The sequence below is a fragment of the Plecotus auritus genome, assembly GCF_963455305.1.
Source record: "Plecotus auritus genome assembly, chromosome: 8".
Classification (NCBI taxonomy): Eukaryota; Metazoa; Chordata; class Mammalia; order Chiroptera; family Vespertilionidae; genus Plecotus; species Plecotus auritus.
Window position 1 is genome coordinate 162985136 of NC_137782.1, and position 18827 is coordinate 163003962.

At 42.1% G+C, this 18827-nt stretch overlaps 1 protein-coding gene across 2 annotated transcripts in view; it reads left to right on the forward strand.

The window, feature by feature from the left end:
* The window catches only part of RBKS (ribokinase), a 77411-nt gene that overhangs the window by 31681 nt on the left and 26903 nt on the right, over nt 1-18827 (forward strand). For both annotated transcript variants that reach the window (XM_080684196.1, XM_080684195.1), the window contains 3 exons: nt 4745-4909; nt 12617-12708; nt 15525-15713. In XM_080684196.1, coding sequence (XP_080540322.1) covers nt 4745-4909; nt 12617-12708; nt 15525-15713 — 446 coding nt within the window. The remainder of the gene's footprint in view (nt 1-4744; nt 4910-12616; nt 12709-15524; nt 15714-18827) is intronic.

An 18827-nucleotide genomic window follows, 5' to 3' on the forward strand; every position in this document is an offset into this window, starting at 1 on the left:
GGCAGAGGTCTGCAGGCGCGCACATGCACAAGGGCAAGGCTGACTGGAAGCCAAGACTGTCTGCTCCGCCCTGAGACTCCACCCCATCCAAGCTGAGCACAGAGGCTATTGCAATTTGGCAAGTCTAATCCTATAAGGCTGTCTCCAACACCGAACTTCTCCCAGCGTAGACACAGCTGATCCTTACAGCCAACTGGCCTGAAGGTCAATTCCTCCCAGTGATACCAACAACAATCAAGACTTAACTACAACAAGGCTGTACACACAGTCCACAAAGGGGTGCACCAAGAGTGTCCACCTCAGGTTAACTGGGGAGGCCGACGCACTGGGCCATATAGGAAACCTAGCACACAAATTTACCCTACAACTCAGGGAAGCAGTGAAAATGCGGCGTCAAAGAAACAGATCACAAACAAAAGAAATGGAGGAAAACAAACGACTGGATATAGAATTCAAAACCACAGTTATAAGGCTTTTCAAGAATATCCTAGAAAAGGCTGATAAATATAACGAGACCCTCGAAGATATGAAAAAGGACCAACTAGAAATTAAACATACACTGACTGAAATAAAAAATATTATACAGAGACCCAACAACAGACTAAAGGAACACAAGAATCAAGTCAAAGAATTAAAATACAAAGAAGCAAAAAACACTCAACCGAAAAAGCAAAAAGAAAAAAAAATCCAAAAAGTTGAAGATAGTGTAAGAAGACTCTGGGACAACTTTAAGCATACCAACATCAGAATTATGGGGGTGCCAGAAGAAGAGAGAGAGCAAGATACTGAAAACCTATTTGAAGAAATAATGACCGAAATCTTCCCCCACCTGGTGAAAGAAATAGACTTACAAGTCTAGGAAGCGCACAGAACCCCAAACAAAAGGAATCCAAAGAGGACCACACCAAGACACATCATAATTAAAATGCCAAGAGCAAAAGACAAAGAGAGAATATTAAAAGCAGCAAGAGAAAAACAGTTAGTTACCTACAAGGGAGTACCCATACGATTGTCAGCTGATTTCTCAACAGAAACTATGCAGGCCAGACGGGAGTGGCAAGAAATATTCAAAGTGATGAATAGCAAGAACCTACAACCAAGATTACTCTACCCAGCAAAGCTATCATTCAGAATTGAAGGGCAGATAAAGAGCTTCACAGATAAGAAAAAGCTAAAGGAGTTCATCACCACCAAACCAGTATTATATGAAATGCTGAAAGGTATTCTTAAAGAAGAGGAAGAAGAAGAAAAAGGTAAAGATAAAAATTATGAACAACAAATACATATCTATCAACAAGTGAACCTAAAAATCAAGTGAATTAAAAACCTGAGGAACAGAATAATCTGGTGAATATAATAGAATCAGGGGCATAGAAAGGGAGTGGACTGATAATTCTCAGGGGTATAGGGGGGGTTCAGGAAGAGACTGGACAAAAATCATACACCCATGGATGAGGACAGTGGGGAGGAGGTAAGGGCAGAAGGTGGGGTGGGAACCGGGTGGAGGGGAGCTATGGGGGGAAAAAGGAGAAACAATTGTAATAATCTGAATAAAGATTTATTTAAAAAAATAAATAAGATAATCCATGAAAAAAAAAAAAATATATATATATATATATAAAATTGTCCATCCAATACATATGAAGCATTATAGTTACCTCAAAATAATCTTTATATCCTGTAACACCCCATTAACCCTTCAAGTGAACTCAGAATTGATATTTGTCTCTAAAAGCAGTAAGTATTCAACTGTCATTTCAGTTACACCAGTAAATAAATGTAAATAGATAGGTGCAAAAGAAAGTTGATGAACCATATTTATAGAATATTTACTGAGCAAATGGCAGCAACTAATTACTTCTAACATGTCGTTAGTGTTCAATTTTGTCTGCTCTTTAAACAGCAATCAAATCTCGAATGTCTATATATACAACTGTGTCTGTCACAAGGCCTTGCAATAGTGAGACATTTGTCTTTGAAAAGAGTAACTTCCCTTTGCCCTCAGGTAAAGTTTTTAGGATTTCTGCCAACTATTTTTAGTATAAAAACACCACCATACAATTTTAAAAATCAGAATTAATATTCAGAATGGCCAAGCATTTTATGGGGCACCTACGACAGAACCTAGAGCATTATGGGCAGTCAGCGTGCATTGTGTTAGCTTAGGATTTGTCACAATACGTTTTTAACTTATACTGCAGTTTCACAAGATCATTCCTCACAGAAGACATGATATTTTTACCTTTAGTGATCCCAAAGTTGCAGTGTCCCACTTAAAGACAGTCAATAAAAGTTTTCATTCTAACAATAGTCTGTGTTCATTACTTTAAGCTACCTCCTAAGTGATTATTGCTGCCAACAGCAGCTCATTCCCTGCCTTACAACTCTTTTTTGTGTTCTAGGGATATCTTTGAGTTATGTTTCTTCCTTGTCTGGGTACAAAATACTGCATTTTTGTGCAAAGATATAATTTAATATTTTGTATCGAGTGCCTATTATGGTAGACTTGGTCTGTTTATAGTGTATGGTAATGCCCTTAAGAGTATAGGTGGTGCCCAGCTGGCATGGCGTGGCATGGTTGAGCGTCAACCTATGAACCAGGAGTTCACAGCTCAATTTCCAGTCGGGGAACATGCCCGAGTCGCTGACTTGATCCCCAGTTGGGGGCATGCAGCAGGCAGCTGATCAATGATTCTCTCTCATCATTGATGTTTCGATCTCTCTCTCCCTCTCCCTTCCTCTCTTAAATCAATAATAAAAATATTTTTTTAAAAAAGAGTATAGGTGGTAGTAGAAGAGCTAATCCAAATACTCAGAGCAGCTTCTTTAAATGAGTGAGTAGCAAGGTCAAGCAGAGAATTCAGTTTTTACAAGTTCAAGTTGAGGCATGGATGAGCTAGCCACATGGCAGTGCCCACCATACAGCAGTGTCTTGGGCTTGTTGCCCATCAGCCACGGCCAGCCCAGAAATGCAGATTCAGGAGTCAGCAGCACACAAGCAGCAGCTGACTCCGGCAGAGAGTGAGGTCACGGAGGAGAAAGGGAAGGAGGTAAGCCGTCTTTCAGTGTGTGGGTACTTTGAATTTTTCCAGTACCGAGATTGGGTTTACGCTGAACCCATCCCCGCTTTATTAAATCCTCCTTGAGGCCAACAAACACGTCTGTGGTAAGATGATAGGCTAGCATGTGTTCTGTGTTCAGAGGTAATTTTAGGTCACGCCTGTACAAGAGCAGCACGAGCGGCCTGCGGCACCAGAAAAATGCTCCTGCAGTTCATCCCACCAGATCGGTGCTGTCCGACGGAAACACGGCGTAAGCTACGCACACAATTTTAAGTTTCCCATTAGCCACATTTAAAAAGTAAACAGAAGCAGGTAAAATTCACCCTCATTATAGCCCCTTAACCCCATATATCCAAAACGTTATCCTTTCAACATGAACTCAAGAAGTTCTTAAAAATTAATGAGGTATTTTACCTTTTCTTTGTACTCAGTCAGCCCTTGAGATCTTCTGTGTGTTGTACAGTTAAAGCGAATCTCACTTTGAACTAATGCATTTCAAGCGCTCAGTAGCCACATGTGGCTTGTGCTTCTGACTATCGTATCGGGCAGCACGACTCTTGAGAGTTTACCTAACAGATGAAATGGACCACCGCACCTCCCGCCTGTAGGTGGGCTTGCAGAGAATGGGTCCAAGTGATGGGTATCCAGGGGAGGGCAAAGGTCGGTTTGAAGCTGATCGTATGCAAAACAATACAATACCTAATCAATAATAATACAAGAATACACTCTGTTTCACATACTGACAACTCTAACCCTACTTTTGCCCTGCCCTGTATAAGATTCCTTAGTCCTGTTGCTATTTGATCTGGTACAGACTAGGCCAAATATCCTTCTCTCTACCTTAAGTTATTTAGTGCAATTTTTCATCTGCTAGATATTGTAGAATGTGGTTTGATTTACAAAATCACTTTTCAGAATACCATAGGGTCCACCTCAAACTTACTGCATGCTACAGAGCATTAGTATTCTTTTAATTTTACTTTATTGTTTAAAGTATTACAAGTAGTAGCATTAGGCCAGTTTCTTCCTGTTCATACGCATCATTAGGACACTGTCATTTAGGATTAAGAACCTTTTGTTGTTGTTGTTGCTGTTGTGTATCCTCACCAGAGGATATTTTTCCATTGATTTTTAGAGCGAGTGGAAGGGAGGGGAAGAGACACAGAGAGAGAAACATTGATGTGAGAGAGACACATCCATTGGTTGCCTCCTACACACGCCCTGACCAGGGCTGGGGATCGAGCCTGCAACCTAGGTACATGCCCTTGAACGGAGTCAAACCTGGGACCCTTTCGTCCTCGGCCGATACTCTATCTACTGAGCCAAACTGACTATGGCAGGATTAAGACTCTCTACCACATACATTGTACCAGCCATTTCCCATAAAAGAAAATTTGATGTATGTTATATATCATTTCTCAGCTAATAGTCTGTATATAAGGATATTGATAAAGGAAGTAATTTTTAGATTTTGCTCAAAATGATTAGAATATGAATCATGTTACATAAATATTGTAAAATACATTAGGAATTTTAAAATTAACCTGAATGGCCTAGAAATGTTAAAATTAATACAACACATTTCATGTATTGACTTTGTAAGAGTGACTGTAACATTGCAGAATATCATTGCTTGGCTTTCCTTTGTTTTAACATAATATTAATATAGAAATTCTTTACAGGCCAGAATGTCATCGTGATAGTGGCTGGAGCAAATTTACTTTTGAATACTGAAGACCTGAGAGAAGCAGCCAATGCCATTAGCAGCGCCAAAGTAATGATCTGCCAGCTAGAAGTAACTCCAGCAGTTTCTTTGGAAGCCCTAACAATGGCCCACAGCAGTGGAGGTAATTTTACCTGCTTGTCATTCTTTCTATAAAAGCTTTTATCTCTGTCTTAATTAAAGTTAACCTTTTAAGCAAAGCAATACTTTCCTGTAGTAAAATATTCTGTAGTAAAATTTTCCCATCTGTAAGATTCACTGTCTTCTTCTAATTCTTGATAACATTAGAAAACCTTACAAATAGGATAAAAGTAACGTGAGTAACATTTCTGATATATCCTACAATATAAATCTTCAATCTAGTTGGCAGAAATAATACAGGTAGTAACCAGAATCTCTGAAGCACTCACTGTCCAAGATACGGTCTAGGGAGTGGACCGATTCCCATTCTGAGAAGCAAAGGTTAAGCTGCATGTCATGTGTAACCACTGCCCAGGTACATTTTGATAAACTTCTCTAGGAATTAAAGGTTAGTTCTTCCTCCTTTTGTAAAACTGTACCATCTTTTCTATAAACAACAAACGATTATTTATATGTAACATTTGCTATGTTGTCAACATCCTGTAAGCAGCTCTTTTGTTCTGTTTGACCTTTGATTTTGGAAATTTTTGAGAATGCCAAAGCAGGCAGAATTGTATAATGAAACCCATCACCCAGCTTCAACAATTATCAACCCTTGGCTAATCTTGGTTCATCTGCTCTCCCTCCCAGACCTCCTCTCTGACCCCAGCAAATAACAGACGTTTAGAAATCCAGAGGGTTTCCTTCTGTTTGTTGCTTTTTTCTTACTGACCAGAGGGGAGAGCATCTTCTGAATTAGAAGCCCATTTCTGATCCTTGGGAGCCTTGTGGTCTTTGCAGGACTATCTGACTTTGCTGAGCCTTGTCTGTTAAGTGCATATAAAAATACTCCCCCAAAATAAAAAATACATAAATAAAAATAATCCCCTACAGAATTGTTCTAAGAATGGAATAAAAGTAGTAAGTTTCAGTAAATCTAAATTTTCTTCTCTCTTTCAATTAAAATTTGGACAATAGCCTGATCAGCACCATTTGGTCAAAAAAAATCAAAATAAAAACTAGCCACTCTTAGACAATGCTTCTTCTTCATATTATGGCAATAGTTCTATATACATTAAGAAGAATAGAGAGAAAGAACCACATTGGTTTTTCCAGATAAAGCTTTCTTATCAAGTTACAATAAAAAAAGAAAAAGAACAGTGAGTGTGTGTGTGTGTTGTGTGTGTGTGTGTGTGTGTGTGTGTGTGATTTCTCCCAAACATTTTTAAATGTTTGACCTGATTTAACAAATTTTTCTGATGGCAAACAACATGCCATGGCGAAGTCTCATGGACATGTATTTTTAATGGACTCGAAGCTGCCAGGAAGAATTCTGAGCCAGAAGCCACTCAGTTACATTTTCTCAGGGCCCCAGATCAAGTGTGAGGCTGCGGTGAGCCTTCGCTGCACTGCACTCATTGCCTCGGGGGATGCAGACACAGCGTGCCACTTCACTTGTGCTCCTCTCTTTCCTGGTACAGATCGGAGCATATTCTTGTGTATCTTCTCTCTCTTTCCTACTACCTAATCTAGTTTCCTATCACCTACCCAGCTTGTGGAGGAGAGACAGGTAGGGCACCCACAGCAGAGGATCCAAACTTCCACAGGTGAGGCAGGTGTTATCCAGATGAGCAGGCAGCCTGACCTGGGGCCATTTGGGTGGGGTCCAGAATGCTTCCTCCATCGCCTGCCAGTTCTTCCAGTTGAGAAGCTACAGGACCAGAAAGGGGGATAGGTAGTGGTGAGCCAAAGACCACTTAGCCTGCTTCACATTTTGCTGAAGAGCTAACATGCCTAAGTATTAATTCTGCATTATCTAATAATACTGGAAGTAGTAAACCTTGCATTTGTATGTACTTTACAGCTTATATAAAGTGCTGTTATAAAATTCATCCTCAGAAATACCTTATGACAAAGATATGGCAGGTATTATTCTCCCAGGCTGAAGGATGAGACTTGGGGAGGTTAAGTACTTTGCTCAGCCAAGGTCATACTTTTAGTCAGTGTAGAAACCAGGACTCCAGACTCCAGGACCCAAGTTCTGTGTTTTAGACCAGTGGTCGGCAAACTGCGGCTCGCGAGCCACATGCGGCTCTTTGGCCCCTTGAGTGTGGCTCTTCCACAAAATACCACGGCCTGGGCGAGTCTATTTTGAAGAAGTGGCGTTAGAAGAAGTTTAAGTTTAAAAAATTTGGCTCTCAAAAGACATTTCAATCGTTGTCCTGTTGATATTCGGCTCTGTTGACTAATGAGTTTGCCGACCACTGTCCTAGACCACAGTTTAAAGTAACTTCACAATCCCCTTGATTCTAGCAACTGAGCCTTTATGAAGAGTATCTCTAGAAAAGTAGGTGAATTGTAACACTGCCCATCTTCTCCAGCCTCAAGTCACAGACAAGGGATGCTAGAGTGTTTTCAGCAATGTGTCTCCACCCTCCCCGTTACATACACACATGCACACACATGGTCCTTTGTCCAGAAGGAGCACTGGTTTGGAAGTCATGAAGCCTGGCTTTGAATTCAGAATCAATCACTTCGCAAATGGGGGACATCAGGAAGTCAGTCAGTTCCTTGTTCTGGGCCTCTGTTTCTTCTGTGAAATGAGAACTAGGCTGAGAGCTCTCACAGGTCTTTAATGTGGCGATGTGTGGGTGGACTGATCGCAGAGCAGAGCAGCAAAGCTTAAAGATCTGTTGTGAGCACTGACTGTCCTCCCCATTGCCCCATGAGGCTACATATGTGCTAATCAGCATTATTCCATTCACAAGAAAGATGGTACAGCCATCATCATCTGTGAGTTTATCACAGCTCTTATCTGTACTACTTAAATAGTAATGGAGTTTGAATTAAACACACTGTATAACTAGATTATACATCAGTTGTTAACATACAGAGGAAGCCCTAGCCAGTTTGGCTCAATGGATAGAGCATCTACCCGTGGAATGAAGGGTCACAGGTTCAATTCTGGTCAGGGGCATGTACCTCTGTCGCAGGCTCCATCCCTGGCCCTGGTCAGGGAGCATGTGGGAGACAACAGATCTATATGTCTCTCTCACATCAATGTTATTCTCTCTTGGTCTCTCCACTCTCTTCCACTCTCTCTAAAAATAATGGGGGAAATGTCCTCAGGTGAAGATTAACAACAACAAAATACAGAGGAAGAAGGCCCCTCCATCTTTGTATAGACTCGCGGGATTCTCCTGCTCTCTTTACCAAAACGAAAGCAGTGATTTCCAAGAGACAGCACTTACAACCTCAAATATGCAGTGGTCGCCCTCTGGAGCCCCGTACTCTCTAGGTCACCATCCCGTGAGGTGGCCCCACACCAGAGCTGGTGCTGCAGCTGCTTGTGATGAAATTGTGCATGTTGGTTCTAGTCTTTATATCCATTTCAAAGCAAATGAAACATTACAGGAACAATTATAAATAACTGAGATTGTAAAATCGCCAAGATTAAATTCTAGGCAGGACACAAAATATCTTTTAATGCCTCTTTAGTCCTTTTCCATTCGGCAAACAAAACTTCTTGGCTGGCTACCTGGACTTTCACAGTAACACAGTCTAGCACGTGGCCCAAGCTGTGAGTGTTTTTGCTGCTCAAGTCCCAGAAAAGTACTCCTCCAGTGAGAGGCTGTCAAGCCAGTGTTTGGGGTACTCCAGCCTCCCACGGTTTCCCTGCGTAGGGTGACTGTCTTCCTCTCTTTCTCTGAGCTAGTTATGAGGGCCTTCTTCACTGCCCAGCCGCCACCCTCCAAGGTGACATCATGAAGAGCTTCTGCCTCATGTTCCTGTCTTGGCCCCTAAACAGCTTCCTCCCTAGGCCTCCCCAGTTCCTCACTGACGTTCTTGTGGCAGCCACTGACATGCTGTTAGGACAACCGGGGTTTTAGTCCACCTGACGTTGTAATGAGTAATAATTACTGTTGTGTGCTATCAGTCACCTCTGCAGCCCCGTTTCTCCATCGTACATCCTGTGTTCTCCATTTGGCATGGTTCCAGGGTGACATCGGGGGTTTTTCCATCTTGTCTCTTATAAACTTGCATTCTTCTTTAATCAAATATATCTTCTTTTTTTTTTCATCATGGTGAAGCATTGATGCTTATTTATGGTAGCATGAGCTAAAGAGAGGCCTTTCTTTATGGCATTTTCACTTTTTCCCTCAATTTAGTTACTAGCAGATTCTAAGTCTATATAGCCAGTTATTATTGGTAAGAATATTTTCCCTTAGTAAAATACAACCAAATAAGATTGGATTGATTTTTATACTCTACTAGATACCCGATGCACGGAGATTCGCGCAAGAATGGGCTTTCCTTCCCCTGGCTGCCGGCACCGCCTTCGCTCTGGCCGGAACTGCCTTTCTGCCTTCCCACACTGCCCAGAGGCCCGGAGCGGCTGGGGTGGTGCAGAACGCCTGCGTCATCGCCATGGTGATGACGCAAGCATCCTGCCCCACCCCTGGCCACCCGGCACCTGCGTATACAAATTAACCTTCCATCTTTGTTGGGTTAATTTGCATACTCTCTCCTGATTGGCTGGTGGGTGTCGCAAAGGCACGGTCAATTAGCATGTTGGTCTTATTATGTAGATTTATGGTCAAATTAAATTATAGAATTCCTTACTCCTGCAATTATTGCTTAAAAGCCAATGTAATTTTTTTAATTTGTTTTGTGGAAATTTTTAAATATATACAGACATATAGAGAATACAGTAAATCTACATATACTATCATTTAGCTTCAACAGTTATCAGCACTTGACCAATCTTGTTTCATCTATACCCTAACTCTCCACCCCCACTGCAACCTTGGACTATCTTGAAGCCAAACCCAGACATGATATCATTTCATTACAGTGTACCTATTTTTGAGGTAAGATATTATATGTTTTAAGAATGATGTCTTTGCATGGTGTACAGTGGGTAATCTGGTCAGATTTTTTTCCAATTAGCCTTTTGTAATTAATCACGTATTAGTTTAATAAGTAATCTCTCAAGACTTTTTTCTCATCTGTGTAAGTGTATGAATATAAATACACATATAGTTATATTTTATTTGCTTTGTGAAAAATAAAGAGGGGTATCATACTCTGGATTTTATTACAAAACTGCCTTCTTCACTTATAAATTATAGAAATCTTTCTGTGACAAATCACAGACCTGCTTCTTTCTTTTTAACAGCAGCAGAGCACTTCATTGGATACATATATCATAATTTTTTTAGCCAATCCTCTCTGCTGAATACTTGGGTTTCTTTTTGTTTTTTGTTACAAACAGAGCTGAATGAACTTCACTGTATTGGATGTTTGTGTGTTTCCATAGGAGAGGGTTAGAAAAGGAATTGCTGGATCAGGGATCTTTTGAGATAAAATGGGACTTTTATTAGAATGGCCTTGCCCTGTTGTTCCATATTGGTAGTTTGCTCTAACCTGTGCTCAAATGCTGCTGCATGCAGATTTGAGGATCATGTAAATGAGCTATGGTGGCTCAACATAATGCTTAAGGAAAAAAGGGAACAATATATTTCTTCTGAAAACCGAAAAAGTAAATGGATGTGTTAGAACCCTGGGCAGTGAGTGTCTTTATGCATAATTGGCATCGCTAAAACCTTGCAAAAGCAGGAAAACCAATGAGAGAGATTGTTAACAGGCTAAAACTCCAACCTAAGGCAGAAGAGATGGGTGGACAGGCGGGGGTGTCGGGCTGTGCGTAAAGGACAATATAATAACAGTAATAATCCCTTACATTTGCACACTTCACAGTTTACACAAGACTTTTATATCCATTTCTAATTTAAGCTACACAATAACCCTGAGCAGCCAAAAATATGCTACAGAATTCCCCATGGGTGGACATTCTAAAATAATGAAAGTGTGGGAATAGCATTATCCTGAAGGCACTGGACAAGGTCCATGGACTGAACCAAAATGTTAAGACCAAGGAAGGTGTAGAAGCAGACTCTGTCTAGTCTCACCACGCAGAAGTGGCTGACAGTTTCCTTTAACCACGTGCTGATAAGCATCTCCCCAAGAATGTGGAATGGATTGGTGCCAAGATAGCTACAGAAGAGCCACTTGGAGAACTTGTCCATGTGCACATCCCCTGACCCTACCCCTAAAGATTCTGATTCAGTGGCTTCGAGATGGAGCCCAGAAGTCATGCATTTATTAAGCTCTCCTAGTGATGTTGACGTGCAGCCACGTGTGTGAATCATTGTTCTGGAAGAGTCTCGGAGGATTTTAGTGTATGGGCCCATGGTCAATTGGGGTTACTAAACCCATAAGTCAGTGGACATGGCAGAGGAAAAGAAGGCCAACCAATCTGGCCAGGTAATCTGGTGGACAAGAGAATGTTTGGCAAGAGGGGGGGAGCTTCCTTTGGGTGTAATTTCTAAAGACTTTCAAAAAATACTTACATAGTTCCACACCAAATGCTGTTTTAAAATGAGGTAGGAGTGGGGTAGAGGGCGTCAATGGGGGGAAAGAGAGGCATCTGTAATACTTTCAACAATAAAAATAAATTTAAAGATAGATAGATAAATAGATGATAGATATAGATGATAGATAGCTAGATAGATAGATAGATAGATAGATAGATAGATAGATAGATAGATAAATTGTAATTGGGGGCTGTGTCACTATGGACAGTTCTGGCCTAGAGAGGCAACTATTTTAGAGATGATCAAACCCTGGACGTAAAGCTGGAGGACCCCTGGTAGGGATCCAGTTTACTCAAGGCCCAGTGATGACCTGAGGCTGTGACCTCAACTCTGAGGCTCACTTTCCTCCTCCGGGAAATGTAAGAGCTGTGCCATTCCCCTTCATCCTCCTCCTGTAGTCTCCTGGTGAGCTAGCTCCCAGCCTCTGACTGAATTCCTCCTTTCCCAGTTTCCTTTGTTCTTAGATTGCTCACAGGAATGTAAGCTTTTGTGTAAGTGTGTATGTTCGCATGAATAATTCTGATATATTTGGAAGACGTACATAGGTGTCCAAAATATACATATGTACATAAGCTTCTTACTTACTAGTCTCACCAGGAAAATTCCTAACTTTTCATTGTTTCTTTTCTATCATCTCTTTTTTTTCTTTCCTGGAAAATGGATTTATGAACTAGATTTGCAACTGAGTGTTTAAGTGAACCCACAAAAATGTTCACCAGCCTGAATGTTCATGTACATGTCCTTTCATGCCACATTTAAAATCTTCTCTAATCCTCCTGTTGCCCTTTGCCGTAACTTTGTAATCACCTTGGTTGGTTGTAAACATTGATGCTTACCCTTGACACTGAAGTGTTGTAAAGTGAAAAATAGACCAAAAGAGATACTAGTAAACCAAAGAACATATATATATACACACACACACACACACACACACACAGCCCATGGACACGGGCAATAGGGTAGTGAAGACCTAGGGGGGAAAGGGAGGGGGATAGGTGCTGGGAGGGAGGGGGGAAGGGGGGAAAATGAAAGATATCTATAACATTATCAACAATAAAAAATATATCTTAAAAAAAACAAATTTTTTAAAAAGTAGAGCAAATGGAAATAAGGAGTACGTACTAGGCTGTGATGGGGATTGAGGTTCCTTATAACTAAGTTGATTTTTCATCTAATGAGGAAATGGTTGTAGTTGGGGATTTCCCGTATAGAGTGTCTGTAAATGCAGCACATTAAAATGATAACCACTGAACCTCTCTCCTATTCCTTCGTAGTGAAAACACTGTTCAACCCAGCTCCCGCCACTGCTGACCTGGACCCCCGGTTCTACACCCTCTCAGATGTGTTCTGCTGCAATGAAACTGAGGTAAGGATAGACGGCTGTGTGCATTCCAGGAGAAACCAAAGACTTGCATGCTAGTGAATGAAGCAAAGAAGCAGGACTAACCACATCAATTTGATTGCATGTGAACTGGGCCCGGTGAAAACAGCCTTTTCAGTTGATGGGTGAGAAGAAAGGAAATTAGTGGTCCTGTAGGGTAGGGGGAGGAGGGGGATTCCCTGAGTCATCCCCATAATCTGACACTGATCAAACCTCAGCTGACCTTAGTGCTCTCACTATGGGTGTTTGGTTTTCCTTTTTAATTATTCCATATTCTGTGGACTAATTAGTGTTAGAGTTGCCTGATTTAGCAAATAAAAATATAGGATGCCCAGTTAAGTTTGAATTTCAGAGAAGCAACAAGTAATATACTAAATGTACTTACACTTTAAAATGATTTGTTGTTTATCTGAAATTCAAATTTAACTGGCATCTAGCAACCCTAACAATAGGTAAGCCCTGGTGAGTGCTGCATTCTGTTGTGAAGATCCTGTGACTGCGTTGGTGGACAGACAGGTTTTCCATCGATGCCATGGGAAGACCTTGGGGCCACTCCATTAGGGGAGCACCCTCTCAGTCCAGCTGAGGGTCATAACTTATAGATCTGCAATAAATACCTATCAATATATTCACATTGTGCCACTCACTCTAAAGCATTTTAGGAAGGTAATTTTAATATCCCTACCTTTCATAGTTAAATACTTTTAGACTAGAGCTCTCTACCACCATTGGGAGGCAGGACATATCATACAATGCAACATGCAGAGAGACAAAGTTAGTAACTAATAAACTATACTGTAATTTTCCATTTGGTTTGAAGGCTGAATGATGGTTTCTAGGATTTGCCTTTTTGTTAATTCTTAGAATATCAAGTAAACAAGAAAGAAGACTGCCCCAGGGGACTAATTTTAATAACCACAATACACACCGCAATATTTTTGAGCAACCACCACAGCCAGGCGTTGTACTAGGTAAAAGGAATTGTGGGAGATAGTGGCCATTGCACAATAAGAGGTTACATTTCCCTCAACTGCCAAACTGCCTTTGATTTCCCTGCTAGATACTTACAGAGCACTGTGTTCTTCAAACACTAATCACAGCTCGAATTACTAACACTTAAGTCTTCCCTATGAAATTATTAGTCCTGTGAGGAATGGCTATCTCTGTGTGTATAGTTATCTATTGCTGCATAGTAAATTACCCCAAAATTTAGTAGTTTACAACAACAGTAATTATTTATTGTCCCTCACGGATCCTATGCATCAGGAATTGGCACAGGGCACAGCACGGCTTGTCTCTCCTCCACAGTGTATGGGGCCTGGAAGACTCAAAGGCTGAGAGCTGGAATCAGCTGAAGCCTCCTTCACTCACATGCTTGTAGTCTGACGCTGGCTCTTGGCCAGAACACGCACACATGGCTTCTCCCTGTGGCCTGGGCTTCCTCACAATATAGAAGCTGGGTTTCAAGATGGGGGTGGAGGTGGGGGGAGAGAGAGGCAGAGGGAGAGAGGGAGAGGTGAAGATCAATGAAAACCTTATAAAAACAAAAAAGAAAGTGGCCTCAAAGCATAACTGAGTCAGACTGAAAGGGTCTATTGAAAAAAGATGGTAAGGGAGGACACGTTCAAGTTAATGAAGCCCGTGCTGCCAGGAAAATGAGCCCAGAATGGACAGACACTGTGGGATGATTTACAGGCAACAAAAAGGGTTCATCTGGGCATAACAGGAGCAAGCACCGGAAGGGACAGAACCGTCCTTAGGAAGAGGTAGTACCTGGTTAAATGGTAATGCAGAAAGATAGAATTTGGTTATAAACTGTTTGAGTCAAAAAGCATCACATGATCCAGTGATTTTTCAACAGCCTATTTAGAGATGCGGGAAGGGTGCCTGGGGGATGAGGAATTTCAGGGCTCAGCCCTTCACACCAACGTTAGCCAGAGACCTTTAATATTCAGAGAGAAGTACTGACCAATTCATAACCCCCTCCCCTTTTATAAATCGTGCATGACTGGGAAAGGTCAGAGCTAGAAAGCAGTGGAGACCTGAATGTCATGGCATTGCTTTTTCTGCTGCATAGCGGTGCCTCTCCTGCTCTGCCTCCATCTTCTCCAGCAAAAGCAAAGAAGTGGGTGGTGCATAAGCATGAAAGGCTGTAACCAGCCAGATGAGAAAGGCACATGGCCCCAGAGAGGCCTAGAGGAATTACGTCCTTACATGTGAAATTTGCAGGTATGATTTATTCAGGCGTCCTCAAACTACGGCCCGCGGGCCACATGCGGCCCGCCTTTATCCGGCCCGCTGGGTGCCGCTGCCTGTCCTGCTTAGCAGCCGACTCGTCCCGGGCCTACAGTGCGCATAGGAATTTGTTCATAGTTTTTTTTTTTTAAACTATAGTCCGGCCCTCCAACGGTCTGAGGGACAGTGAACTGGCCCCCTGTTTAAAAAGTTTGAGAACCCCTGATTTATATCCTTTCCTCCTTCCCCCTTTCCTTTCTTTGATTTTTAGGACTCTTTGTTCCCCTACCTCTTTATTATGAAAAGTATTGTACACACACACAGAAAAGCTGAAAGCGCTTTGATACAGTGACTACTCATATACTCTTCACCTAAAGTTTAGGTCCTAAACTGTTGCTTAACATTTTGCTATATTTATTTTTCTGAGCCAGAGTCTATCAAAATTCTCCACTGTCGTGGTTGTTATACAAAATAAGGGAGACAGATTCCAGAAAAACAAATCTCATGTGGAAGCGGGCCCGGTCTACTTTTCTCACCACTGTCTCCTTTCACTTCGTGTGTTCCAGGCGGAGATTCTCACCGGCCTCGCGGTCAGCGGCCCCGCGGACGCAGGGAAGGCCGCGCTGGTGCTCCTGGAAAGGGGCTGCCGCGTGGCCATCATCACCTTGGGCGCTGCGGGGTGTGTGCTTCAGTCTCAGGCAGAGCCTCTTCCAAAGTACATTCCCACGGAGAAGGTCAAGGCTGTGGATACCACGGTAGGCTCTGACTTTCAGAACCATTTCCGGCCCTTGAAGACACATTTAGTTACTAACATAGTGCACTGCACTTCCTGTATCATAAGGTAACGGCTCCAGGAGGTGATATGGTAGAAAAGAAAAACAACCAGGCAGGAGAACCATATCCTAAGCCCTTTCTAACCAACTACAGAACTTTCTACAAGTCACTTGAGCTCTCGGAGCCTGTTTTCTCATCCATAAAATTGGAATACCAGTAAAATTATACCTGTGTTACCTATATTCATTTATGTTTTCAATAAGTATTTATTGAATATCTATTCTATGCCAGCACAATTAGGTGCTAGGGCTATAAGGATGAACATGACAGTCTGTGCCATCAGGGGCTTAGATTTTAGACAGTAAATCACTGGGTCTTACAAGCTTTGTGTGGGATGAGACAGCATAGAGCACTGGTCAGCAGAGCTCATTCTTTCAGCCAACAGGTAGTAACAGCCATCACGTGCCACGTGCTTCTGTGTGTCTTTTGCACACATCTCATTTAATCTTTGCAAGAATTGTATGAGGTATGTATGGCCATTCTCCTCGTTTTACAGATTTAGAAATGTGCTCAGGATCATAATGCTGGGAAGTAACAGAGCTGAGGGTTCAACACTAGGCCTGTGGGGACTCCACTACACTTTGTGTGCAAGGCGCTGTGGTAAGGACAAGCGGGGTAGGTGGGCAAGTCACGGCTAGCTACAGGGCAGGGATGAAAAGAAACAAGTTGGAAAAAAGGCTCAGGGTTCCTCTAAAGCTGGGGAAATATAAAGGTTCTCTCTCCTTATTGCCTAGAATTCAGAAGAGCTGGCTAGAAAAGTAAGCACATGTCAGGAACATGAAACGAGAGGAAGAAGAAAATGGTTAGAATTTCTATTTATAAGAAACTGCTGTGTAATTATTCACAAAACATGTTTTGGTTTTTATACTTGAAAAAGACTTTAAAATATGGGTCATTTATGAAAAAAGAAGCCTAAGAGGATCTGATGAAGTTTTAGATACGAACATGCTTTGAAAACTAGTAAGTGCAAGGCATGCTTTTATAACATGAAACTACACTGTCATTGTCTCTCTAAATGTGCTCCATCGGGTATTTGACAGATTGTACGTGGCACTGTCTTCTCTTCCTATTTAATAATTTGTGAATCCATTAGCTTTTTTTTCTGTTTTGTCAAGATGGACAGGGAAGGTTTCTTATTAATTCTGAAACTGATCCTGCAATAGACTACAACTATCCCCAGTCCTGAACTAAAGCAGAAGCGTCTCTTCCTCTCTTGCTAAACATGAAATGAAGGGTCCCAGGAAGACACTGGCCCTCTGTAGGCTCCCAGCAGTGGAGTCCGTGTCAGTCAGGACTCCTTTCGCTCACCAGCACCAGAAGCACAGCTCAGATGGGGCCTACACAGAAAAGGGGACTTACTGGGTGCACATAATTAGGAAGTTCAAGAGTGTGGCAGAATGCAGAGACTAACCCGAGTCATGGCACTCGCTCGCTCTCTCCTGTCAGCTCTGCTTGCCTGGCAGTGGGCTTTGAGCTCAGGCAGGCCCCCTCAGGTGAGGGTCCCTGGAAGCTTCCTGCCCACACTGCACCCAACATCACATCCCCACCTCTGGTGTCACATAAAAATCAAAGAACTCTTATCAGAGGATAGGAAGTGGATGCTGGTCAAACAAAAACCACCCGGGCTACCACAGAACACTCGTATGGAAGTGCACTGCTTGGGCTGGGAGTAAATGACGAAGAAACTACCTGGGAAATGTTCAGATTCAAATCAATAGTAATAACCCTCAGAGTAACTTCCTGTTGGAGGATGGGATTGCATAGGTCACGACAGACGACAACTTTGAGCATCTTAAATACAGTGATGGGCACGAAGGAAGTTTTCGCTTTGTTTTGTGCCCTTTCATTTGGTTTCTTAGCATTCCCAGTTAATTTTTAGGCTTTGGAAAGGTGAAACAGTGAGAGTTCAAAGGTGAAACACAGTGAGAGTTCAAAGGTGAAAGAGTGAAAGTTCAAAGGTGAAACACAGGGAAAGTTCAGAGGAGGAATAGATTGCTTAATACTTGGAAGTAGGAGATAGAAAATTGGATCAGGAAGGTCAGGGCACTGGATCAGGATCAACAAGTCTTTCCTATAAAGGGCCGGATAGTAAAGTTGGAGGTTTCACAGGCACACACATACGTGCTCTATCTCAACTACACAACTTTCATGCCTTGGTAGCGTGAAAGCATCCATAAACAACTCTGTATGCTATCAGAATTAGGTTGGTATCTATATATATAAAAGCCTAAGCAACCATTCAACCAGTAGCTCTGACACACACTGACCACCAGGGGGGCAGAGGCTCAATGCACAGGCATGGAAACATGGAACAGACTGATGAATCTCAGAAGGAAGGGGGCAGAGGGGAGAGTGGGAAGAGATTAACCAAAGAGCTTATATGCATACTAGAGGCCCAGTGCATGATTCGTGCACTGGTGGGGTCCCTCAGCCTGGCCTGTGGGGATTAGGCCGAAACCAGCAGTCCAACATCCCCCAAGGGGTCCCGGATTGCAAAGGGCACAGGCCAGGCCTAGGGACCCCACCAGTGCACAAATCTATGCACTGGGCCTCTAGTTTAGTAATAACTGGATTATTTTAAGTCAAGGTGTTAATTGGAATCACCAATGCAATCACTAGGACAAGAACTAAAAAAACAAAAACAACAATAAAAACACACTAAAATAAATAAGAAAGTTAAAATGGTACACTAGAAAATATCTAACACAAAAGATGCAGTAAAACAGAAACAGAGGAATGAAGAAGCTACTGGAAGATAAGCTCTTGTAAACTGAAGGATAAAACTAAGAGTGAAAGATATGGGATCTAGAAACAGGCAATGCAACGCAGGAGAGGAGTGCAGTCAAGGATAGTGAAGGAAAGTTCCAGGAAGCAGCTGTGCAGCGAGCTCAGAGCCATTCAGTCCAGATGAGGGCCCTAGGAGGAATGTCTCCCAGAAAAGAAAGAAATAGTGAAATATCCATATATTTGAATATGCCCAGAACTTGAGGATGAACTAGTAAGTTACTATGTAGAAAACTGAGGAAATTTTTTTT